The sequence below is a fragment of the Stenella coeruleoalba genome (assembly GCF_951394435.1).
Source record: "Stenella coeruleoalba genome assembly, chromosome: 2".
In the NCBI taxonomy this organism is placed as follows: domain Eukaryota; kingdom Metazoa; phylum Chordata; class Mammalia; order Artiodactyla; family Delphinidae; genus Stenella; species Stenella coeruleoalba.
In genome coordinates, this window is record NC_137147.1 from 142,931,028 (window position 1) to 142,958,390 (window position 27,363).

The following is a 27,363-nucleotide window of genomic DNA, read 5'->3' on the forward strand; positions in this document are numbered from 1 at the left end:
ACAACTGTTTGTATTTTAGCAAAACATTTAGTGAGTAGCTGGCTTAGTCCACTATCCACATCCTAAACTATAGGAAAATAAGCCTCATACCATTGAAGTTCAAGGACCCCACAACTTCACTCGAAACAAATCAATTCCACTATACCCAACTGGATCAGACTAGAATTTGGTGGTGACAGGTTCTGGAAACAAGCTTGAGGTGTCAAGAGAAAAACATAAAAATGCAGTTAAGAAACATAAGAATGTCAAAACATGAATTTAAAAGAACCCAGGGACTTCCCTGGCAGTCCAGTGGTTAAGACTCCGCACTTCCACTGCAGAGGGCATGGGCTCGATCCCTGGTCAGGGAACTAAGATCCTGAATGCTGCAGGTGCACACACCCCCAAATAATAATAATAATAATTCCTAAAGCTTGGTTTCTTAACTTTTAAAGGTGGTTCTGTAATTATCCTCTCATTTTACCTTCAAAACTACTGTATGGGCTGAATAAGAGGAAGGAAGCCAAGACATCCAAGGGTCAGAAGTGTTTTTTAGGATCCAAACCGAGTGTTTGGGGTGACTGTCAAAACTCACTGCTTAAGTCAACCAACTTTGATCTGTCCAAATCCAATAGCATATGTCTATTGGAGTCACTCCCAATAATAAAAAGTCTTATTTGCGGTTGTTCTTACCAATCTAAACATCCCAGAATTTATAGTAGTTATTTTACTCTCATAATAAAAAAAATGTAGAAAATTAAGACTAGTTGGTTGATTTCTGGTGTTGGGAATGGATATTTTTATTTGTACTGTTTGGTGAATTAATGTTTTGAACAGCTGTCCATGATTTGCTACTAAACAAACAAACAAACAAACACAAAGTTTAAAGTCCCTTTCAGCCAAAAAAAAAAAAAACCACAAAAAAGCCACAGGAAGAAGGAGGTGAAAGAAGAAGAACATCAATGACTTCTCTCCACAAAGTAAGACTGAAATTAGAAGAATATATGGCTGTTACCTTTCCCACGAAGGAGAAGATATGTAGTCTGGAGTTCTGAAACTTCTTGAGGAGAGGGTCTTTTGGCTGTGGCTGCTATCCAAAGTCGTCCTCTATGTGGGGTGTACCAGCTTCTGCCCTCCACCCTTAAACAAATACAAATTTAGTAGAAAGAATCTAAATTTTAGTGTCTTGGAAGATCTCATAACGTACAGCAAATTATCCAGTTGAACCAAGAGATCTATAGATGATACCTCACCAAGAAGGGTATTTTTCGTAAAAAACATTTTTCCTACAATACCTTTCACTTGCGTATAAACCCTGTTCTCTAGTTTTCCCTATCATCAGAACAAAGGCAATTCATCTCTCTCAGTTCCTATTTTTTACTTGATCTCTGTAACTCAGAAATGAAGCTTTCACTAGCCTTGGGACTTCTACAATCCAAATCTTCTATTTTCAAGGCATCCAAGTTGTCCCACAAAAATGAAAATCCTTGCCTTTGAGTCATGAAAGATTTTGTTCATTGTTCTCCAACCTGAAAATCCTAGAAAATCCTAGAAAAATCCTCACCCACACATAACTAGAAAAATCCTCACCCACACATAACTCCCCAAGAATAGTACCTTCATAATTACTATTTAATAGAATTTAAGTAAATAAAAATGCTTATCATCTTTACTCTAAATTGCAACCACATTCATTTATATTTTCTAAGTATTTTATAAAGGGTTATGTTCTTTGCAGATAATTAAACAACCCATTAGCTAGTCTGAAAGAATCTTTAAGTAGAATAACAAAAGGCAATCAAGAGAATGTATTACTGCCTACTTTCCAAGGATTACAAAAAGATGTTTCTCCTTTAGTTCCTACAAAATGAAATAAAGTAGCTTGATAATATAACCCTATTATACTTGTCTTATAATGGGAAACGGAATTTCTCATACCCTTAGTTTTCCAATATAGATGAATTGGAAGAGCACCAGGCACACAGTGGGTACTCAATAAATGAGGAATGAATCAATATATTTCTCCCTCTACACCAAATGATCCACAGGGTTACTGGGAAAACGTTCTCACAAATGTGGCAGAACCACCCACTTTCTTTCTGTGGGATTAGTGATTGTGGGCTGGATGCTGTTCATCCTGTTCTTTCCAGTGAGAAAATCTGGATAACACAGATCCAAAACAGGACGAGAGAAATGTAAACATTCAGATTCCCTCTGCAGAAAGCAAGCTGTTTAGTTTTCTACTTTGGAAAAGGAAGACACCTCAACTGCAGAGAACTGAAAGAGAAGAATAGACATCTGAGGGCCCAGGTGCCCTGGAGCAGAAGCAGATTCACATATACTTGTTGTAATGCCACTACATACATGGATTATGAAACACTTTGGAGCCAAAGAAAGAAAGCCTGACCTTGAAGAGGGGAGAAAAATGATAACACACCTTCACGAAGGAGGCAAATCTCAACTAACCATGGAAACCAACAAAGTAGAAATGATTGTTCCTAAATTCTGATAATAAATTTTCTTTCAGGAAATAGAGAAATGACTGAGGCTTACAAAGTAAGGGTGGAAAAAGCACTCTGAAAACCTGAACTCTAGTTCCATCTCTGCCACTAACTAGCTTTGTAATTCATAGCAAGCTCCTTTACCTTTGCCTGCTTAGGCGTTCAAGATTGTAATAATACTGGTCTGATCTACTTCAATACAGCTACTGCTTTGAAAACTGTAAAATTCTATTTAAATATAAATACATAAGGCATTATTATTGTTATGAGTTAGGACACTCCCAGGGATATAAAATTCTAAGAGATAAAATAAGAAGGAAAAAAGAGGTATCTGCATCCCCACATTCATTGCAGCATTATTTACAATAGCCAAAACATGGAGACCATGTAAATGTCCATCAATGAATGGATGGATAAAGAAAATGGATGAAGATTATTCAGCCACAAAAGAAAATGAAATCTTGCCATTTGCAGCAATATGGATCAACCTTGAAGTATTATGCTAAGTGAAATAAGTCAGAGAAAGATAAATACTTTATGATCTTACATGTGCAATCTGAAAAAAACAAACTCATAAATATGGAGAACAGACTGGATGAAGGTAGTCAAAAGATACAAACTTCTAATTATAAGATAAATCCTGGGGATGTAATGTACAGCACGGTGACTACAGTTAACAATACTGTATTGTATAGTTGAAAGTTGCTAAGAGAATAGATCTTAAAGGTTCTCATCACAAGAAACAAAAAATTTGTAACTATGCAAGGTGATGGATGTTTTGTTTTGTTTTGTTTGTTTGTTTTGCGGTATGCGGGCCTCGCACTGTTGTGGCCTCTCCCGTTGCGGAGCAATAGGCTCCGGAGGCGCAGGCTCAGCGGCCATGGCTCACGGGCCCAGCCGCTCCGCGGCACGTGGGATCTTCCCAGACCAGGGCACGAACCCGTGTCCCCTGCATTGGCAGGTGGACTCTCAACCACTGCACCACCAGGGAAGCCCAAGGTGATGGATGTTAACCAAATTTATTGTGGTGATCATTTTACAATATATATATATATGTAATCATTATGTTGTACACCCTGACGATGTTATATATCAATTATATCTCAATAAAACTGAGAAAACAAGGGAAAATGAACATGTAATGATAAGTGAAAGAAGAAAAACATAAACGTAAATATATATTATGACCTCATTATGTAACAATTTCCACAGGAAAAGAATATAAATAAATACTCCAAAATGCTAACGGTAGCTGTTTCTAGGTGGTGGAATTATAGATGATCTTTCTTTTTCTAGCTGCTTTTCTGTATTTATCAATTTTCTATTTACATTTATAAAAGCAAAGGAAAGAACTATTTTTTAAAAGTTGCATTGAGAAGAAACATATGAAACCATGGAATAGTAAGCTATTACCATCACTAACACGGACCACGACTTAACTTTATAATACCTCTACTTATCCCTCACTACTTCCCCCACTTTTTGCAGAAAAGGAATCTGTGGTAAGATACCTTCTCAATATGGTTACTCAGATTAAAAGACAGATGTATAGATAGAAAAACAAAATCAGTTAGGCTGGTGTCTTCAAAAAACTAACAAATAGGCATAAAAACTTTGAATTTCCAATAGGATCAAACCATTAAGGTTGCTGAGTGATATATTATTGTACAAAGGCAAAGCCAAGAGAAGTTTTCTCAATAGACTTCCTTCCAAAGATGAAAAAACTTATGTTCTATTCTTTATTATGACTAGGATCCTTAGTCCTTCTAACCTCAGTTTTTTTAAAGCTATTCAGTAAAGAACAAGTCCATAACATGAATACATTGCTTAAAGTTCTATGTGCTGCAGAGTATTATAAATCATCGCTAGATTACTTTCATGGTAAGGTGTTACCTGCTATATTGGGTTGAGTAGCATCCGTCCCAAACTTATGTCCTCCCAGATGAATTCCAGTCCAAGTTTATGTAAAATCTTCCAAGATTCATTTCTGTCCTTACTATTTTTTTTTTTAATTTAATTTTTTATCTTTTGGCTGCACCGCATGGCATGCGGGATCTTAGTTCCCTGGTCAGGGATCGAACCCACACCCCCTGCAATGGAAGTACGGAGTCTTAACCACTGGACCACCAGGGAAGTCCGCCTCATTTCTGCCCTTACCTTTTAATCCCTCTGACAAGCAGAGAAGCCCAAGGCTGATGCATAGAGAGGCACCAGCCACCATCAAAGCCTTCCTGAAATTCTTGGTCCTGGATTCGAAACTGATGCCGACATGAACTGAACTCTAGTCCTGATCCTGCTGAATGGAAAGACTTCTTCTGTGAGGCTGCACCCGTCTGATCTATCCACTATACAGGAAAGAAACCAAACATATAATTTTGTCTGACAAGGGAAAAATCTGGGGTAGGTACACAAAATGAGATGAATTCTAATATTAATGAATCGTACTGGAAACATTCTCTTAGAAAAATGTATCCCATCTTTGTCTGAAACAGGGTCAAAAAACGTACAGAAGGTATAAATTCAGTAGGAGTCCCAGGTATGATAACATGGTCCCGTCTTAAAGGATAGTTAGATAATGTTGAATTCTCCACACACAGCTTCCTAATTCCAGCAACAGTACAACCATCAGACCAAATAATTGGTCTGTAATTATTTCCACTTTAAAATGATTAATGATCCATATTGGACAATTTCCCAGTATAATTCTGGGAATTATGGTTCAACAAATGAAGGTTCAACATTTTGGTCCATACATTCTTCATGTGCTTAAGGGACAGGGTCACATACTGTTACCATGCTAAAGCCAAACAGATGCTTTCGGGGGGCAGCAGTTCTGACTATTGGATGCATGAAGTATTCTCTTATCCTGAAATGAACAACTTGTCCCCCAAAAGACAGGATGAAGCACTACTGAAACAAGGCTCCCATCATGTAAAGAGAACACAAAATTACAGGGTACAGATAATTACAGGAGACTAAAGAGTCTTGGCAGTAGTTCAGTCAGAGAATGACAAGGGGTAACATTTCTTCCAGAGCAAGAAGACTGAGTGCTCTGAAAATTATTTTTTTTAAAAAAAGGCTCTATTAGGATGATGAGGTTTAGAGTTAGGTGTGTTGATTTTTTGATGTTTTATTTAATTATTTATAGGGAAAACAAAAATACTAGAATGGTAGTCTAGAGACTCCAAGCAATCATTTAACCCCTAAAGGTTTCAGTTTTCTCAACTGTAAAATGATGGAGTTGGACTAAATGAATCTCTAAGAATCTTTCTGCAATAAAATTTTATGACTGTAATCAATTGTTTCATAGCTTAAAAAAACCACACAAACATTTACTATTTAACTCAGTATATGTGAAAAGCATATAAAGTAGGGAGACATATAAAATATAAAAAAGATATGGTTCTTGCTTTCAAGGAACTTACAGTTCTATGAGAAGACAGACACATAAATAACTATCCAAAACATAAAGCAGATTTAAGTAAATACTACACAGGGATTTAAGTCCTTAAGCGGGAACACAGAGGCAGAACTGATCTATTATAGGGGAAATAGGTGATTTCATAAAACTGTTGGAGTATGAACAATCCCGAGGCCCAAATTGTCTGTTCTATCTCTATTACAGTTTTTGTTTATACTACCTGTTTTTCTACTTCACAGCTACTTTCCTAACTTAATCTTACTGTCTTTCAATAACACTGTATTAGAGCCTGCTAACTAGTCTCATCTCCATTTTTAGCCTCTAAGTAACTCTCTACTGCCTTACTAACTGCAACACTAAATTGGGCCCTCATCATCTTCCCACTGTGCTACCTCAATAACCTGTTTTTTGGTCGCGTGGCATGTGTGATCTTAGTTCTCCGACCAGGGATCAAACCTGTGCCCCCTGCACTGGAAGCGTGGATTCTTAACCACTGGACCACCAGGGAAGTCCCTACTGCAATAATCTTCCTAGCAATTTCCCTGCTTCTGTCTTAGTCTTCCCTCTAATCCATTCTCTACATAGGCACGGAAGTCATGCCAATTGTCTGCTAAAGTTCTTCAAGGACTCTTCCTTGCCTACTGTAGAATAAAACTAAACTCCTTAGCATGAGACATAAGGACTTTCATGGTAAGATGTTACCTGCTATACTGGGCTGAGTAGCATCTGTCCCAAATTTATGTCCTCCCAGAACCTGTGAAATTGACCTTATTTGGAAACAGATGTAATCAACTTAAGATAAAGTCATACTGGATTAGGGTGGACACCAATCCAGTGACTGATATCCATATAAAAGGAGAAAACACACAGAGACAAAGACATATAGGGGAAAAGTCCATGAAAAGACAAAGGCAGAATAAAGTTACGCAGCTATAAACCAAGGGATGCCTGGGGCCATCAGAACCTCAAAGAGGCAAGGAAGCGTTCTCCCAGTTCTCCCATAGACATTCGGAGGGAGTATGGCCCTGCCGACACCTTGACTTCAGTGTTGAGAACTGTGAGAGAATAAATTTGTTGTCTTAAGACAACCAGCTGTGGTATTTTGTTATGGCTGCCCTAGGAAACTAATACACTTACTAGCGCAGTTTAATTTCTAACAGTACTTAATTACTTGTGGTTCTCCCAACCTACGATGCTCTCAAGCTGCTAAGCCTTTCTACATGTTATACCACCTACCTAGAATTCCCTCCCCAAATTTGTCTGCTTGGAAATTCCTATTCATCCCTTAAGTCACCTCTCAAAAACCATTTCTTTTGTGACTCCTCTGTGAGTTTATAATCTCTCTCCTAAACTCCTACTGTATCCATGACATGTGTCTATCATAGCAATTATCTTAAGGAACTGAAATTCTTTGTATTCAAACACATCTTCCCACTAAATTTGAAGTCCTTAAAAACTTTAAGGGCTCTTACTTTTTAATTTCCCAGCACCTAGCAAAGAACCTGGCATGTATACAGTGCTGAATGAGTATCTCCAGTCAAACTCCCTAAAGCACTGCTCTGATTGCATCTCTCTACTCAAGAACATTCTATGATTCACCTTTATTTACAAAGTAAAAATGTGAAATCTTCCTAGCTAAACACTTAACTCTTTAGTGATCTGACTCTATCTACCTAACTACTCCATTTCTCATGATAATCCCTTTTAAAATTATTTATTTTATTTTGAACTTTAAAGATCAGATTTGTTTGGAGAAAACAAAAAACCCCACAACCTAAAGGATGGGATTTTACATCTCAAGACCTCTCCCAGGTATGAAGTCCATAGATTACAAATCACTTTCGTAGAAGATATTTCTGTACAAATTTTACATGTATTGAGGAGTGGGGTCATAAATGCCTGTTTGTTTTAACAGGGTGGCAGGGTAGAGGAATGGGGGGAAAAACAGCTTTTTTGGACACACATCTATTTGGAAGGAGCAGACATGAAGAGAGCAAACCCTACTTTTGCATCATCTATAGCATATGGTTTAAAAAAATACCCTCTCAACCTTGGGTATCTCTAAAAGCCACTTCCTGGCTACTAGGCACTCCAAGCCAATTATTTAAAGTTACTTCACTTGGTATGTCTTTTAGGTCCACTGGGTAAATGATTATTATGCTCACTGCTGCAGCACTCATAAACCCCTGCATGGCTGGACAGGGTCTAACCTAGGACTGATGCGAGAGGAGACCAAGATGTCTTTTCTCTGCAGGTACCAATATTGCCCGTAAGGACACCATCTGTTGAGCTGACAGTACCAAGGTGCATATAAAAGCAAGCAAGTAAAGCTACTGTGTTGCAAGGGAAGCCAGGACCTTGTGAAATTGTTCTTCTCCATTATCATTTATTCTCTCAAGGGATGCTAAAAAAAAAACAGAACCAAAAAAACCACACATTGGTCTAGGCCACATTATAAATCCAAACATTGGTGTGGGATTTCACTTGGAGATAAGGAAACTTTTGTTTTTTAAAAAGCTCCCCAAACCCCAATCAAGGTTGTAAGAAAGGCTCCCAATTTAACCAACCTCACTTACCATCTAAGACTGGTAATTCTAAAGTTTTCTGAGGTGTCAAAGGGGTCAAAGTAGCAGGAGCATGAATGGCTGGAGAGAAGGAGTGAGTGTCAAAACATGAAGGAGCCAAGATTGGCTTGAGAAAAAGCAATGATGATTCCTCACTGAACAGCTCCCAGGGGCTCTAGAGAATGCTTAGGAGGTCAAGTATGTGACTTAAGCAGAAGCTGCCTGTGGGAAGGTAACAGGAAAGAGTAGCATGAGGAACACAAGACGATGACAAGAGTCTAAATTTTTAAAGCTTCAAGATTTCAACAGAATATGGATATATTTGAACTTTCAGAAGGGATAGTGTTTAAGAAAGGGTGAAACCACGACACATAAAAGACCTGGGAGGGGCTTCCCTGGTGGCGCAGTGGTTGAGAATCTGCCTGCTAATGCAGGGGACACAGGTTCGAGCCCTGGTCTGGGAGGATCCCACATGCCATGGAGCAACTAGGCCCGTGAGCCACAACTACTGAGCCTGCGCGTCTGGAGCCTGTGCTCCGCAACAAGAGAGGCCGTGACAGTGAGAGGCCCGTGCACCGCGATGAAGAGTGGCCCCCGCTTGCCACAACTAGAGAAAGCCCTTCCACAGAAACGAAGACCCAACACAGCAAAAATAAATAAATTAATTAATAAACTCCTATCCCCAACATCTTCTTTAAAAAAAAAAAAAAAAAAAAAAGACCTGGGAATTCCCACAACCCCTAAGTGTTTCCTGCTCCAGGAGGTAAACAATTATGTGTTTACTGGAGGTCATACCATTTTCCCTATTACTGGTGCAAAATAATTCATCAAATCCCCAAGCTTCTTTTCAAACCATGATTTCCCCATTCATTTAGGTCACCAAACAGTCCTATTCTTCAGTGGCCTGTAGACTCACTCCCACCTAGCCCCCTGGGGGGTACAAATGAAGGAACTCCCCCATAGGCTGGCCCCAGTAACTCAGAATTAAATAAGAGGAGGGGCTGGCAGCCTCCTGGAGACTAAAACAACATCAGAGACTAAACCTACCTTGCCGAGGACGGAGAATTTATTCAGATAATGTTTGAGAATTCATGAATGCCATAATTGGATGATAAGAATTAAAGGTAGAAACCTCACACTCTTCCTTATACCTGCCTGCTGCCCAACCAGATTCAAGACACTGCATCACTATCACTGCCATTTTGCTAAACGGAGGCCCCTAGGCACTAATCACACAGGCAACTGCACGTGTCATAAAAACGCACCACAACTTTAAACGTACAGCATTAAAGGCTGTACGTCTCTCTCTGGCTACACTGGTGAGTCTCCAGTTAGTTCAATACTTTAAAGGCTGCAGCAGCATGCAAAAGAATTTCATTTTGTTTCTTTTTTAAAAAAAAAAAAAGTTAAGAAAGGTCTCCAGGGGACGGTGAGTTTTATTTTGTCTTGTCTGGATGGAGGTTTGATTTGCTCTCGAATGTTCCAGGGTGGTGAGAGACTAGGAGAAAGCACAGAATGCAGAGGTCTATTCGGTGTAATCTTCTCCCTCATTTTCATCTTCACCATCAATGGCAAGAGCAGCATACTTGCTTGCAGAACTGAACTTAGAGGCTGGATTTTCTTCAGCTTTCTTTGGCTCAGGTGCAGATCTGGAGTCTTGATCCTTTTTGCCATCTTTCCTATCTGACTCCTTCCAGTGGTCTTTGTTCCCTCCATCTCTTGGACCACGGCTGGAATTTCCACTTTGGGCTTTTGGGGCACTCACCCCATCTACTTTATTTTCATCTTTCCTTACTGGTCCTTCCTCAGATGGTTGAGCTGGAACTACTTTCCCTCCACCACTTGTAGGGGACTGCTGCTCTGTGTCTGAGCTCTGAGATCAAGCAGGAGGGTTAGAACTTTGCTTCATCCAAGCATTCTCCTTTGGTGGAGGGGCTGGCATAACCTTTAGAGGCTGTTCGGATTTGGGAGGCTTAGAAGTTGGAGACTGACAGTCTTCCTCTTTATTGGGTGTTTCATTTTCTAGAGACTTCTCAGTCTCCTTCATGCATTTCTGCCAGATGTGGCTGAGGTCCCCATCTGTGATGACTCACTTCCTGTCCTCGACCGTTCCCGTTCCTGAGTTTCTTCACTTCGCCAGCTTGGGTGTCTCTCCCGAGGCCGTCGTTCTAGTTCTGGCTCATCCAGCTGACGCTGCGGTTTCTCCTATTCCTTCTGTAGCCACTCTTCTACTTTTCGTTCTCTAGCAGCTGTGTCAACAGGCTTTGCCCCTCCAAAGATAGAGGCTGCTCGACTGGACTGGGACGTGCTAGCAGTGGAATCATTTTCCTCAGGAGTACTGTGAGGCTTTAGGTTCAGTTTGGGTCTTTGGGGGGGACCTCTATCATCACACCTATAATCATCCCGAGAGTAAACATCTCTGGAGCTCCATGACCGGTCATCTCATCTGTCATATCTGTCTTCACAGCGGTCCCCTCCTCCTCTGTAGTCGTCATCCCTACGGTACCCACTACCAAATGCTCTTCTGCCACTGCCTATCCTGGAATCGTAGCCTCTATCATAGTCTCTGCTGCCTTGGTCATCATAGCGATCTCAGCCCCCATATCAATCCATGTCCCGGCGTGGGCCATCAAGATAACTGTCCCGATACCCATCACGATATCGGTCTGAATCATAACGATCTGGATACTTGTCTCCAAAGCTATCATCACCTCTTCTAGGTGGGTAGTCATCAAAGCTGTAGCAGGACGGACCCTCCAGTCTGTATCTGTTTTGTCAGAATCCCAATTTCTATCTCAGCCAAAAGAATGATCATCCCTGTCTTTATCCTGTGCTTGATCAACAACGTCCACTCCAATTCTCCTGTTACCTAGAGACTCTTCATTGAGGCTCAGGGCACTGAGCAAGGAATCCAGGTCCTCAAACTCAGCATAACCAAAACCTTTCAACCCTCAGGATCACTGGGTTCACGTGGTAAACGCACTGCACTGATATTTAATCCTCTAAAGAATTCCTTAATGGAGTCTTCTGTCACATCATAGGGCAGGTTCCCTAGAAAAGCAGTGTAGGGTGGTGATTTGGTCAATATTGGGTTCCCAAGCAGCCCATGGAGCAGTGGGCAGAATGGAACGGTCAATTGGAGGTGCCCTATACACATCATCATCATTACTATGCCAAGTGGTTGAAACATCTCCTTCTAGGTCATCTGTTCCATAAGCCCACCTGACTGGTTTGGGGACATAGGTGCTTCCTCCACCAGTCCCTCTATCCTCAGCCAGGAAGTCTGTTACAGAGACAGTCTTCCCCTTCTTATTCTTCTTTTTTGCTGAGGCTGCCATGTTTGGAGAGGGAGAGAGAATGCAAAGGTTATTTATTTATTTGGTTGCTCCGGGACTTAGTTGCAGCAGGCTGGCTCTTTAGTTGCAGCTCGAGGGCTCCTTAGTTGTGGCTTGCTGGCTCCTTAGTTGCAGCACGTTGTCTCCTTAGTTGTGGCATGCACACTCTTAGTTGCAGCATCCATGTGGGATCTAGTTCCCTGAGTAGGGATCGAACCTGGGCCCCCTGCATTGGGAGTGTGGAGTCTTAGCCACTTTGCCACCAAGGAAATCCCGATAATCCTTTTTATGAGTACTATCTTGGTAGTCTAAATTCACTACTCCCTATGTAGTTGATCCTTGAGCAACATGGGTTTGAGCTGTGTGGGTCCACTTACAAGTGGATTTTTTTCAATAGTAAATACTACAGAACTACATGATCAGCAGTTAGTTGAATCTGTAGATGTGGAACCTACTGTGGATGTGGAACTGCTTTACAGAGGGCCAGCTGTAATTAATACACAGATTTTCGACTAGGCAGAGGGCCAGTGCTCCCAACCCTCCCTTGCACTGTTTAACTGCATATATGTATATACGTGTTTGTGTGTGTATCCCACACCTTATTCCTATAGTTAATTCTGATTGGAATTTTTTTTCCCACCATCCCCAAACACCATTTTCTTGGATACCTACTTTTAAGGAATGCCAGCTTCCCTATAAAAGCCTCTTTTATTCCTCTCAACTGTCTTTCCCTCCTTTGGGTTTCCACTGTACTTTATTTATATTTCTATTAATATTAGAGCTGCCTATGTAATCTTTTCCTCTACTAGTCTATGCATTCTTTGAGGATAGAAGCAGTGTCTGGTTGATCACTTACTTCTGTGATTATACATATTAGATGCTCAAGGTACCTGATGGCAAAATGAATGACAACAATGAGTAAGTGAATTAATGTATTAATTTAAAACACCACACTATGGGACTACCCACATTCTATAAAAGATAGAGAAAGAACATTAACAAGAGGACCATGGGATTATTGTTTAAAATCTCTATAGTACTTAACAAAACCTTCTCTTGGGAAATGCTCAAATGATAACTTGTCACAAGTGCTGCAAAAAAACTGGAAAAATTGGGTCAGAGTATAAGATGGGTAGGAATACTGAGAGATCAGACTGGTATCTACAGCCTATGAAACAGGCACATTTGAAAGGAGAAATATCTGGGCCCAAACTTTTCCCATCATCAGAGCAAAGGTCCACTAACCTGGGGAGGCGACTGGTACAGGTTGGGATTCACCAGAAGTCCTAAAGGCTCTTCAGAAGATCTATCCAATTTGGTCGGTGGTTGGTTCAAGGTTCCATTGGCAAGGGCATGTATTGCCTCATCTAGTCTGTGATAACAAACAAAAGGATGCAATAATTGGTAATGTCCTATGCTAAGAATATCTTTATTTAGCACACACATAAAACTCTTCAACAGTAATAAAACTTGACACTCAAAGAGGGGTCCATGGATGACCTTCCCTGCTCCCCCTACCAACTTCCCCTTCTCTTCGCTCCAAGAACCCTAAGGAGTAGGAGTTGGTAGAAGTTCCAGAACACTAAGAAAATAGGTAGGGCACAAGACACTCATTCACCTCTTTAACAAGATTATTAGAAATGCCAAGATTAGAAAAGGTGCCTAGAAACAGTCTGACCCATAGAAGAGTATTCTATGGCAGCCTATTTCTCAACACCTTCAATTATTCTTCTGCCCACTCAGCAGTCCCTCTCCACTCTTCCACGCTGATCTGAAGTCTATCCTTGCTTCACTGCCCAAAACTTCTAAGGAGGCCCTATACCAGCCCAGTACAAAAGTACTTATTCCTTTCTCTGAAGTCCTGTAGCACTTACTATTTAAACAGTCATCAAATATACCCAATGTTATCCAGCGTCTATGGTGTTTGCTATGGATATTTGGCTCTCAACCTATAGAAGAATGTGATGATTTCATTTAAAGATTATGGAACTAACCCTACTGGTTAGTAAGAGATCATAGGTCTTGCAGGAACCATATCTTATTCTGCTCTACAGCTCTTCATTACTTGCTGCTGTACTCCATGTCCCTGACAGATGCTTGACAAATGTTTGTGGATGATGATTCTAAAGCACGATATAATGAAAAGCTTCTACTAGTAGGAAAGGCTGAACCTGACCTTGAATACAATTAAAGAGATATTTGTTAGGGACCTCTTATACACAAGGCAACTTAAAAGGAGAGGAGGACAGGGCTCCTGCCTTCAGGAAGCTTTAAATCCAAGTGGCAAGTTTAAGACAGCTATAAAGATGATAAACAAAACAGGAAGGATGCAATTATTACTGTAAGATAGATACAATCCATTTGGTGGTTATTATCCCATCATCCCATGTGTTGTACCAAGTACATTCAAAGGGGAGGTAGATATCTGAAAGGCAAAGATGGGAGGACGGATATCCAAAGTAAGGAAAAAGCAGAAACAAAGGCATGAACCAAAAAACAAAACAAAACAAGAACTTGAGGTAAGAGGCAAGTCTAAAATAGGATGGGGGGCTTCCCTGGTGGTGCAGTGGTTGAGAGTCCGCCTGCCAATGCAGGGGACACGGGTTCGTGCCCCGGTCCGGGAAGATCCCACATGCCGCGGAGTGGCTGGGCCTGTGAGCCATGGCCATTGAGCCTGCGCGTCCGGAGCCTGTGCTCCGCCACGGGAGAGGCCACAACAGTGAGAGGCCACATACAGCAAAAAAATAAATAAATAAATAAAATAGGATGGGGATGATGGAATCTAAAGGAAGGAAATAGATTTGAGACCTAGTACACTGGTTAAGTATATCTAGAACTCTAGAATCTATGAAAGAAATAGTATAAATAGCTAATCAATATATTTTTAGAATGCTCAGACTTACTGGCACACAAGCAAAGCAAAGCAAAAAAAAGTGAATAAAAATTATGATGAAATACCATTTTTCCTGTATCAGAATGGCAAATGTATTTTTTTAATTGTTGAGAAAGAGATGAAGAAACTAGCATCTAGGCACCTGGTGTCAAAAAGTCAAAAAATATGCACAATTTAAATTTTGAGATACTGTCCGATTTCACTTCTAAAAGGCTGTACCATTTTTTATTGAACATAAAAATGATTTTTCTTACACATAAAAATGATTTTTCTTACTATAAAAGCAATCAATGTTTATTACAGAAAAACTAGAAGATGCAAATTAATAGAAAGAAGATGAAAAATTCGTAAACCCATCACCCAGAAATAATTTTATTTTTTCTTTATATCTGTGTAGCATATATATAATAGTTAAAAACAAATTAATTATTTTGAAGTTAGTGGTAGAATTTGTTTTAGGGAGAGAATAACCTCTGATTAGGAAAATTCTGTGATGGATTTGCCACATATGAAAGAGAAAGACCGAGGACTGGACCGCGTAGAAAGCATTACTGTGTTCACCAATATCCAGTTTTCTGTGTGTGTGTGTGTGTGTGTGTGTGTGTGTGTGTGTGTGTGTGTGTGTGTGTGTGTGTGTGTGTGTGTGTGAGAGAGAGAGAGACAGAGACAGAGACAGAGAGACAGAGAGATATGTATGCCATTTCCAAAACGTGGAGTGAGATCTCCACGTGCTTTCTTTTCAGTACTGTGCTAGAGCTAATATGTGTATCTTTTCTCAACTCTGTTCAGTGACTTCATGTTGGTAACTTGAAATTGGTTGTGATGTAAATTTTTTTCAATAAACTTTATTTTTTAGAGCAGCTTTAGGTTCACAGAAAATCTGAATGGAAGGTTCAGAGACTTCCCATTTACCTCCTGCCCTCACATATGCACAGCCTCCCCCATCATCAGCTATCCCTCACTAGAGAGGTACATTTGTTATAATTAATCAATCTATATTGACACATCAGTATCACCAAAATCCATAGTTTCCATTTGGGTTCACTCTTGGTGTTGAGACTTGAACATTTTAATATTCCCGTCCTTAGTAAGAGGGCATATCCATTTTCCTACACTCAAAGATTATGCAATATTATAAATTATAAATTTCAGACAATTTAATGATACATTATGTTTCAAAATGTGCATTTCCCTGATAAATAGCTGAGCATCTTTTCAAATGTTTATTGGCTATTTGTATTTCCTCACCTGTAAATTGTCTGTTCTTAGCCTTTGCCCATTTTTCTACTGGATGTGTCTTTTTAACTTGCAGCTCTTTATATACTATGGATATTGCTCTTTTGAACTGTTAAAACCGTTTAAAATGTTTTCTCTCAGTATTGTACTTCTTTATGTGATTTAAAATATCTTTGTCTTTTTGACTTCTGGGTTTTGTATCTTGCTTAGAAAGAACTTTATCATACCAGGACATTAACTATATTCTCCTAAATTTCTACTATTCTATTTCTTTCTGATCCTTTTATTTCTTTTGCATTTGACTCTTACTTTTCTTCTCTTTTTTTTTTTTTTTTTTGGCCACACCACTTGGCTTGCAGGATCTTACTTTCCCAACCAGGGATCAAAACCAGGGCCCCAGCAGTGGAAGCTTGGAGTCCTAACCACTAGACTGCCAGGAAATTCCCTTGCACGTAACATACATACATACATACATACATACATACATTCATTTATTTATTTATTTCTCATTGTGGTGGCTTCTCCTCTTATGGAGCACAGGCTCTAGGCACATGGGCTTCAGTAGTTGTGGCATGCTGGCTCAGTAGTTGTGGCTTGCGGGCTCTAGAGCGCAGGTTCAGTAGTTGTGGCGCACGGGCTTCGCTGCTCCGCGGCATGTGGGATCTTCCAGAACCAGGGATCAAACCTGTGTCCCCTGCATTGGCAGGCGGATTCTTAACCACTGCACCACCAGGGAAGTCCCTGCATTTAACTCTTTAGTCAAACTTATTCTCACAGTATGCTTTGAGGTAGAGATCTAATGTAGATTTTTTTCAAAGCTGATGGACCATCATTTATTTAATCCTTCCCTTACTGTTTAGAAAAGTTTTACACAACTATAGACACACACCCATACACACACAATGCAGACGCATGGGTCTCTTCCCAGATTCTATTATATTTCATTCATCTATTCCTGTGCCCAAACTGTACCTCACTGTTTTAAAAACAGTTTTTTATAAAACTACAGTAGTTATCTAGTAGGTCAAGCGGCTCTCGCTGTTCAATTCCAAAATTTTCTTAGCTACTATTCCATGTTTCTACTCCAAATGAATATGTTGCTCTAAAAATTAACAAAAATAACAGACTCGTTAAAGGGGGGGGCAAATCCTTTACAGTTAAACTGCCCCCTTCTTTCAGACCCTTTCTGGTGTTGTCCACTTACTTGCTGTGATACTCAGTTAGAGGATTTTCATCTTCCATGATCTTCCTGCCTGCAAAGTCAATGGTGATCTTCTTCGAGAGCCGAGAGGCATGTCGAAATTCTCTCAGCTCCTCCTCTCGCTTCTGTAGGGCTTCCCGTTCAATTTTGGACAACCACTGGTTAGAATCACTGGCAAAGTAATCTGACTCATCATCAATGACATGGGTCCTTCGAATGCTAAGGAAAAAAAAAAGAACACATGGCAGTTAGGTCACCTGTTGACAAACAGGGACTTGATTACTGGGAAGCTGTTTCAAGTAGCTCACTCTTCTGCTGTCCTGAAGGTTATTATCTCAAATATAGATGCTCAAGAATGTTCCAAAACTAGGTCAAACTCTGCCTGATTTCCAGCTTCTGCGTATACCTTATTCCCACTGCAGACTCAGCTCAGCTCTTAGAATGAATCTAACCCTTGGGGAGGAAAAGACACAGCACCAAAATCTATTGTCCTCCTATTTTCTTACTAGTCCAGCCCTCACCTTCTTATAACTGGGCTTATGTCTGATTTTGCCGCATCTGAGTTCATGTCTTGGCAGCTTACTCAATATCCTAGTCCTTCTACAATTGGGACCTAGACTATTCCTGCTAGGCCCAATTGCCGCTATTTCCCTTAGAAACTGGAGTTCCATCCTGGATTCTCAGTCCTATAAGCTTATTCTTAGGATATCTTTAATACTCTACTACTATATGTCAGTTTTCACCACCTCCCCCATCCCCACCCCAACCCTATCCCCAGTCCCTCATTTAACATATTTACAAGGGCCAAGTTCCAAGATATGACAATCAGGCCTATTTCTAAGATCATACCAACAAAGAAATTAACAACTAGAAGGAATCTTGATGATCCAACTCTCTCCTTCTACAGATAATAAACCTGGGCGTCAAAGAAGTTAAGTGACTACTCCAAAATCATAAATCAGTCTCAACTGCATAATTAATAATTAGTATGATATATTCAGGCATAGTGAAATACTGAAATCAGATTCAGATTTCATTCTTTCAGGACTCAGCTGGAATTATAAAAGTTTTAAAGTGGACTAAGAGTGGTACTATACACAAACCTACATAATGAAATTGGCGTCCTTAGAAACTCACCAGCATAAGGGCAATGCCAATAGGGAGAGCCCCTTTTCCAGTTTCTGTTTATCAAAAAACGTACTCTATTTCTAATGATAAGTTTCACTGAGTAAGGATAAAAGTGATATTTAAGGATGAAGAGCAAATATTAGTCACAAACCTTGTGATGGGCTTATTAACGAAGAGCTTTCAAAGTATATCTCATGTATTCACAGCAAATGATTTGAAAGCAGCAGGTGTGTCTAACCAAAGGATTATAATGCTAGGAATAGACATATTCAGTTACCACAGTAAGAGATGCAGGGTCTTTCTAAGGATTCTCACATGGCCACTTGAGAAGTGAGCATGTAAGTCCTATTTAAACATTCTTTGCCACTAATTGGTCTTCAATACATATTTTTTCCAGAAGAAGAAAAAAATGAAAGAGAAAAAAATTAAAAACAGAACTAACAAATCCATAAATCTGTCTCCTAAAGAGAGGTGAGTGGGCTCAATGACAAAAGTGTAGGAGTGTAAAACTCAGTTTAGGGACATTATTGAATCAGAAAACAAATTTAGTGTCAAAGGAAAAAGGGAGGATAAATCATGTCTTCCCATGAGGTGGTGTTAACACTCTCCCAGAGACAGTTTCTTATGAAGTATCCAGAGGCCCCCCAACAGTTTGCACATGGTAGGCACTCTAACATATGCTGACTGAATAAATGATGGTTTCAAGTAAAACAAGTGGGGAACTGTGTCAACCCAAATCAACTTTCCATGGGGTACACTAGCATTTGCCAAGAATCAAAAAATATTGCAGGGTAGGATCCTCTCGATGGGAGCCTATCTTATTCAGACATGATTCAAAAACAAGCTGTAGACCTCCTCCACAGAGCATCTGGCTCTTCTTTTGTTGTAAACACTTTCATAGTCCACCCTAAGAAGGTATCAAGTGCCAAAATAATGGACTACTCTATTTCTTAGCATTTTTTATTTTAACCACATCATACCTAGTTCTGTCAAACTCTAACAGTTTGTCTTTATGCTTGATAGCTTTCTCCAGACCAGATTTAAATCGCAATTCTTGATGACGAAGAAGGTCCTTGGTAGAGATGTCCACTTTTCCAGAATTCTCTGTCCCTGAAATTCAATAAGGAAATCAAATGGTGTCAGTGAATCATACCAATTAGTTGTATCGCTGTGCAGCAAAGAACAAAATATCAGTAGATCTGGCTGTGCCCCTAATGACTGACAGCCTTCATTTCAATGGAAAACAAACAGGTACACAGGCCAGGTTTTACTTGTCAGGCATCAAGCAGCGCTTGAAACATAATACATTCTCAATAAATGTTAAGGATCCACTTCTTCCCTTATGGAAATGTGGATCACTAAGGGTAACAAACTGTTTAACAACACAATATAAAAATGCCTTATAAGAAAAACTTTATTGAGTGGGGCTAAATATCACCTTTGAACATACTTTTATATATCAAAGCTAAGAACTAAATAATAAAAGGAAAAAAGAGAAGAAATTGCACAGAGGGACAGAAATGAATAACGAGAACTTATCAGATGCTAAGGCACTTCATACGTACTATAGTACTTAATTCTCACTATAACCCTGTAAGACAGTTTATATTATGTTTATTTTACAGATAAAGAAACTGAAATTCAGAGACATTAGTAAATTTACTGAGTTCAGTAAGTCAGAAATTAAAAGGTAGAAACAAAATTTAAAGTTAGGTCTGTCTGGACTTCCCTGGTGGTGCAGTGGTTAAGAATCCGCCTGCCAATGCAGGGGACACGGGTTCGAGCCCTGGTCCGGGAAGATCCCACATGCTGCGGAGCAACTAAGCCCGTGCTCCACAACTACTATGCCTGCACTCTAGAGCCTGTGAGCCACAACTACTGAGCCCACGTGTCACAACTACTGAAGCCCGCACGCCTGGAGCCCACGCTCCGCAACAAAAGAAGCCACCACAATGAGAAGCCCATGCACTGCAACGAAGAGTAGCCCCCACTCGTCGCAACTAGAGAAAGCCCACATGCGGCAACAAACACCCAACGCAGCCAAAAATAAATAAATAAATTTAAAATAAAATAAAATAAAGTTAGGTCTGTCTAACTCTAAAGCCCACATTCATTCCTCGGCCCATGTGTTATCTTCCTTTGTGACAACATACCATAAATCTATATATCCTAGAAAAGATAGCCATAAATTATGATAGAACCAAGATCTAAAATGTGTTAGGAAAACAACTAAGCTATAATGAAGGCCGACCTTTCCCTACACCTAAAACTCTAGGCTATTTAAAGTCCTAAAAAGAAAAAAAGTCCTGTCAAATCTTTCTTTTAAAATTTAAAAAAAAAGAGGTTGATTCTTGTGTTCTGAATATAAGAAAAGCACTGAGAACTACCTTTTCTCATAATAACGACCCTAGAAAAATCCAAATGGAAAAAATATGGAGACATGTTCTACCTCATTAATAATAATAATAATAAATTACGACTATAAAAATAAAATAACATGAAATGTCAAAACCCAATAGTGATAGGTTTTGGGGTAAAATATTAATATTGTTGTAGACTAGTAAAATATTTTGGTAAAGTAATACGGCAAATACATCTTAAGTGTCAAAAATGATAATATTCTTTGACTCAGTAATCCCATTCTTAGGAATTTATCCCAAGGAAATAAATCAAAGATATAATATTAACAAAGTTGACCACTTGTGGTATTATTTATAATTCGGAAAGAGTCAAAATATCCAGTAATGAGAAAATAGATAATCAATTATAATAAATAAATTTAATGACTATTTTTAAGCACTAAAAATTACAAATATGAAGAATATATGGCAACATAAACAATAATTATAAAACAGTTAAAAAAGGAAAAACGTAAAATTCTATATACACTAGGATTGCTACTTCATAATACCAACCAATCTATCTATATTTAAAAAACAACTATGAATTAAAGCAGGAACAAAATATTTGCACAAATGGAAAGTAATGAGTATATTGTTTTCCCTTTAAAAATGTCCTTAACTATTTTTGTCATGCTTTTTTTAACTATAAAAAACTTTGAAGAGTTGCAAAAAAATTAAGAGTTCCTGTATACCTTTCATTCATCTTCCCTTGTTAGTATCTTATCTCACATAACCATAGTACAATTATCAAAAGTAAGAAATTAACAATAGTACAATACCATTAACTATATTACAGACTTTATTTGGATTTCAACTTTTTTTCCACTAATATTATTTTTCTGTTTAGGGATCCGATTCAAGATCCTACAACGCAATTAGTTGTAGTGTCTCCTTAGTCTCCTCCAAACCGTTACGATTCTTCAGTCTTTCCTTGTCTTTCATGATCTAGCACATCTCCAATTCTTAAACTTTCATCCAATAATTTTAGCATCTACTGGTGGATCTTGCCTGTAGCAATTACTATCAATACTACTGTGGTGTTGACATGGTAATTTTCTGTTACCATAATTCCTTCACTTTATTAATTGGAATTCTATAAGAGCAGTTCCTTCTCTCCCATTTATTCATTTATTCAGTTACTTCATGACATTAATTTTATTCTTTGGGTTATAATCCAATAGTATTATTATTAGTTTTTTTGCTCAATGTTAGGTGGTTTTAATAAGAACTTAAAAAAAAATAAACGAGTAAATAAATCGCATCTTACATACCAGGATACAAGTAAGAGAAACAATCACAGATACAACAAAATGTATCCATAACTACAGTGACCCAATTAGAAGACTGCTGCCTACCTGACATGAGCTTCTTCAGCAGTTTCTGGCTCTTGTTTGAGTCACGCTGTAAAATATCCTGTTCTTCACGAGTACATACCTATAAAGTAATGAGTAAGACACATGATCCAATAGTTAAATGATAGTGTTTGCTTGATATACTTAAAAAGTAACCTCAAATTACACATTAGATATGGCAATAAAATAGACTGTCAGTGTTTTTTAATCCAGACAAGTATACCAAAAAAAAAGTATACCCAAATGAGTTTTGCCCTAGTCTCTTTCCATTTCTCCCTTCTTTTATGAACCATACAAAAAACTGCTATCACTACAAGTGTCCCTGAATGACAGTTAAAAAAAAAAATCTAACCTATTTTCAAAAGATAAAGATTTGCCACCACTGAGAATATTGAAAACATATACAAGACTTTTTTTTATAGCTTTCCAGTTCTAATCGTGAAATCCAAGTCTTACAAGAGAATTGCTAAGCAAGTGTCTTATTTATTTATGTATTTATTTTTGGCTGCGCCATGCGGCACACAGAATCTTAGCTCCCTGACCAGGGATTGAACCCATGCCCCCTGCAATGGAAGCAGGGAGTCTTAGCCACTGGACAGCCAGGAAGTCCCACAAATGTCTTATTAAAAAGAGCCAGAAAAAGAAGCAGTGAAATCTAGGCTAGCTTTTATATGTATTTTGCTTCTTTGCCTTCAAACATTACCTGCTTATAAAGTAATAAACACATTAAGCAAAGAAAAAGTTTGGTTTCTTATAAAATCACTAGAAGTGTAAGAAGGGAGGTTACTTAAAAGCAGAAGGGTTACTTAAGAACAATTTCATATTAAGTTTATGAAACTGCAAGACCTCAAGGCCTATCTGCTTTACATTACTCTGTTTCTTGAATTCACCAAAGGATCCAAGGGACCTAACAGAAAACACTGTACTTGCTAGCAGTTGCCTGAGTGGCACACAGCAGCTGTAGGGTGTTTCTCTAGAGAAAAGCCCCATATGGGAGGACATTTGCTGCTGTTTTATGAACATTTTTGATGTTAGATACTACATTTTTCAGGTCATCCATTGTCTATCAGCTTATCATCTGAGTACATTAAAAAATTAAAGGCCCCACCAGAGAAGGGAAAACAAAGCAAAACAAAATGTATACCTTCACCAATACCAAATGCCATTGCTTCTGCCAGTCAGCTCAACTGGCAGAATAAGCCTTCCAGATAACTCACTAGGGTGTTTGTAACAGAGTCATTACAACTACACTTTTGAGGTCACTTACTCAGATAATGAGGAGCTATAAAAAGGAGGTGTTGGGCTTCCCTGGTGGTGCAGTGGTTGAGAGTCCGCCTGCCGATGCAGGGGACACGGGCTCGTGCCCCGGTCCGGGAAGATCCCACATGCCACGGAGCGGCTGGGCCCGTGAGCCATGGCTGCTGAGCCTGTGTGTCCAGAGCCTGTGCTCCACAAAGGGTGAGGCCACAACAGTGAGAAAAAGAAGCTATAGACTTGAGGATTACATCACAGAGGCTCTGTAACTCTAGGAATATGAGCCACATCTGAAGACTGACAAAAATTTTTGACATTTCAGGCCCTAAAGTTTTCTTGAATTGAACTTAATCTGACACAAGACTTAGATCCCTCAACAAGGTATGTTCTCAAAACCTTCTCACAAATAGGCCTCAGTTCTAGGGTATCTACTTGGGTTTTTTTTTTTTTTTTTGTACGCGGGCCTCTCACTGCTGTGGCCTCTCCCGTTGCGGAGCACAGGCTCTAGACGCGCAGGCTCAGCGGCCGTGGCTCACGGGCCCAGCCGCTCCGCGGCATGTGGGATCTTCCCAGACTGGGGCATGAACCCGTGTCCCCTGCATCAGCAGGCGGACTCTCAACCACTGCACCACCAGGGAAGCCCTCAACTTGGGTTTTTGACTAAATTTTACCGGTGGCACAACAATGTAAATCAACTATACTTCAATAAAAACAATAAAATTTAAAAATAAAAAAAGAATTTACTGGACACCTTAGGGAAGAAATTTACTAAGAAAAAGAGAAATTACTAGGGGTGTGAATGTCCCTATGTATAAAACTGAAGAGTAGTAAAATAGGAAAGAAACAATTTACCAGAGTACCACAGAATAAGCAGGGGCCGGAACCCTCTTGTTCACAGACAATACGCCCACAGATCAGACAGTTATTGATCAGCTTGTGCTTCTGGCCCAGGCAATCACAAGTGTGGCGACCAGGGATCAGGACTGCAAGCTTGTCCTGTCCCTCTTTTGTATATAAACTGACAAACTTCGTCTTCTTCTTTAAGGAGCTGCTGTTCTCTTGTGCCTGATCGTACAAAGATATCAGAAATAACATCAAATAATTAATGACAATGAAAACAGTCAAGAGAGAAAAACCTCAGTTCTGTTCAATAATAACTTACACCCTACCCAGCAACCATGGAAGAAAGAAGTAGGAGAAATACAAATGAGTTATAATCAAGGGTCTAAGTAAAGATTATGCCCTAGAAAAACTAGCTAATATACTCTGCTTTTTCTGCTAGTAGCTGTCAGCCCTGGTGGAAGGTAAATGTAGCAATAAAAGCTGTTTATGTGACATATTTATGTATAGCTAAATTGGAGATCATAGAAAACAAAAATGCCTCTAAAAGCAGATGATATTCACAGATCTGGAAATAAGAACAATCAGTAAAGTAAGAAAAATCTATAAAAAACTGACTCAATAAGAAAAAGACAGATAACACAGTGGAAAAATGGGCAAAGGACCTAAACAGGAACTTCATAAAAGAAGATATCCAAACAGCCAACAGATACATGAAAAGGTGCTCAACTTCATCAGTCATCAAGATAATATAAAATAAAACCAGTGTAATACCATTGCACACCAACCAGAATAGCTAAATTGAAAAGACAGAAAATACAGAGCGTTGGCAAGGATATAGAACAATTAGAACTCTCACACACCGTTCGTGGGAGTGTAAACTGGTATCTACTAAAGCTGAGCATATGTATATCCTGTGACCCAGCAATTCACCTCTTGGACATATACTCAAAAAAAATGGGTAAATATGTTCAACAAAAGACATATACAAGAACATTCACTGCAGCATTAGAATTGGAAAACTACCCAAATGTTCAACAGTAGATTGAATATTCACTTAACAGAATCCTATATAGCAATGAGATAAACCATGTGACACAAAAGAGTATATACTATTTAACTCCATTTATACAAAGTTCATAAGCAGGCAAAATTAATCTATGATGTTCAAAGTCAAAATGGTGTTTTCCCTTGGGAGGGTTGTCATTGTGGGGCACAAGGGAGTTTTTTAGAGGAATGGTAATGTTTTATTTCTGGCTATACAGGTATGGTCAGTTTGTGAAAATTCATTTATTCACTTCTGTATGTATGTTATAAAATAAAAACTTTAAAAAGAGAACTATATCAGCCTCTGCCTTAGTCCATTCTGGCTGCTGTAACAAAATATCACAGACTAGGTAGCTTATAAACAACAGAAACTTATTTCTTATAGCTCTGGAGGCTGAAGTCCAGGTTCAGGGTGCAAGCATGGTTGGGCAAGGGCCCTCTTCCAGGTCACAGAAATTACTTCTTTGTTGTATGTGGCAAAAGGGGTTAGGGACTGTGAGGTCTCTTTTATAAGAGCACTAACCCCATTCATGAGGACTCCACCCCCATGACATAAGAACCTCCCAAAGGCCCCACTTCCTAATTCACACTGGGCATTAGCATTTTAAGGTATGAATTCTCAGTGGTACACAAACATTCAGACCACAGCAGCTTTTGACACTTAAGGTGCATAGATGCCTCTCCTCTGGTGTAGTCCTACTTTCCCTTTAAATTGAGAGTTTCTCAATCATTTCCAGAGACTGAAGTTTCAAAGAAAAATCTCAGGAGTCCTAGTGGATAGGAGAGTTATAACAATGAAGGTAACAATTCTTTGGTTACTATAAAGAGAGGTAACACGCCCTAATGTCCAAAGCCAAAACTTGAGATATACAGACAGTATCAAATAAGTCAACAGAGGTAAATGTTAAAATCTAAGACAAGTGCTAAGGATGTTATCTAATTCTAGCAGGTAGCCATTTTTCAAACTGGTCAATTATACCTTTGCTCTCAAGGATGTTTGTGAGGGGAAGACTAAAATCTCTAAGCAGAAACTTCTATCTCACTCCCTTTAAAGTATCCAGTTACATTAAAATAACACATTTGAGGGATTGAGGGCTGTGCTTTGATTAGGTCTTTTATCCATAACAGGCAGCATGTATTTATTGAGAAGGAGGAAAGACAGAGTAATAGAGGAGAGAAGGGGAGAACAGGGCAAGCCAGAAAATTCATAACATATCACTCCTCTGCCTAAAACCATTCAGAGGGGTGGGGAGGAGGAGTTAAATAATTAAAAAACAAAATACGAAAAACAAAACCACTCACTGTCTTCCCATTGTGCTTAAAATTTAATCCAAGCTACTTATAATGACCTATAAAGCCTTACATATGGCCCTCAGGTGCTCTCTAGCCTCACCTACACATCATTCTTCCCCTGTCCACTATGCTCCAGCCACACAGGTCTTTTGATACTTCTGAGAACACTTTTCTCCACCTTCCCTTTGCACTTGTTATTCCCTCTTTCTGCATTGTTCCCAGCCCATCTCTTTACATACCGGTTCCTTTGCAGTGTTCAGGTCTTAGCTGTAATTTCACTCCCTCAGAAAGGCTTTCCCTGAATACCCTACCTACATTAGCTCCCACCCTTCCAATAACTGCCTATCACACTGCCCTTTTAATTTCTTTCATGTTAGTTTTCACAATATATAATTACTTTAAAAAATTTTCTTTGACTATCTTTTCTACCTCTCCTCTGAACCACTAAAATGTAAACTCTAGGAGGGCAAGAAACCTTAATGAGTCTTGTTTATTGCTATATCTCAAATGCTTAAATCAGTTCTTGAAACACAACAGACACACAATAAAAACTTCTGAATAACCAAATGAATTGCCTGAGAAAATTGAAGACAGATTTAAGATTTACTTACATGTCCAAAAATGGAACTGGACATACAGTTTGACCATCATTTTTCATGGCTCCAGATCTTCAAATTCACCTACTTGCTAATATTTATTTGTAACCCCCAAATCAATACTCCAGGTGCTTTCACAGGCATTCATGGACACACACAGAATGGCAAAACATTTGAGTCACCAAATGCACACATTTCCAGCTAAGTTTGAGCAATGCAGTGATCTGCCTTCTTGCTTCAGCTCTCATACTGTAAACAAGTATCCTAAGTCTATTTAGTGCCATTTCTTTGCATTTCTGTGCTTTTTGTTGGTAATCTCAC

General features: G+C 39.1%; 1 protein-coding gene and 1 pseudogene across 2 annotated transcripts in view; both read right to left on the reverse strand.

Annotated features, from left to right (window-relative positions):
- The window catches only part of TRIP4 (thyroid hormone receptor interactor 4), a 68,745-nt gene that overhangs the window by 31,231 nt on the left and 10,151 nt on the right, over positions 1–27,363 (reverse strand). Inside the window, exons 4-10 of the mRNA XM_079910385.1 lie at positions 24,119–24,331; positions 22,016–22,094; positions 19,239–19,368; positions 17,134–17,349; positions 13,046–13,172; positions 4,638–4,825; positions 995–1,119 (exon numbers count right to left, since the gene is read on the reverse strand). Coding sequence (XP_079766511.1) covers positions 995–1,119; positions 4,638–4,825; positions 13,046–13,172; positions 17,134–17,349; positions 19,239–19,368; positions 22,016–22,094; positions 24,119–24,331 — 1,078 coding nt within the window. The remainder of the gene's footprint in view (positions 1–994; positions 1,120–4,637; positions 4,826–13,045; positions 13,173–17,133; positions 17,350–19,238; positions 19,369–22,015; positions 22,095–24,118; positions 24,332–27,363) is intronic.
- LOC307182584 (eukaryotic translation initiation factor 4B-like) lies at positions 9,733–12,239 on the reverse strand (annotated as a pseudogene). The gene has a single exon. The product of its transcript is annotated as a eukaryotic translation initiation factor 4B-like (transcript).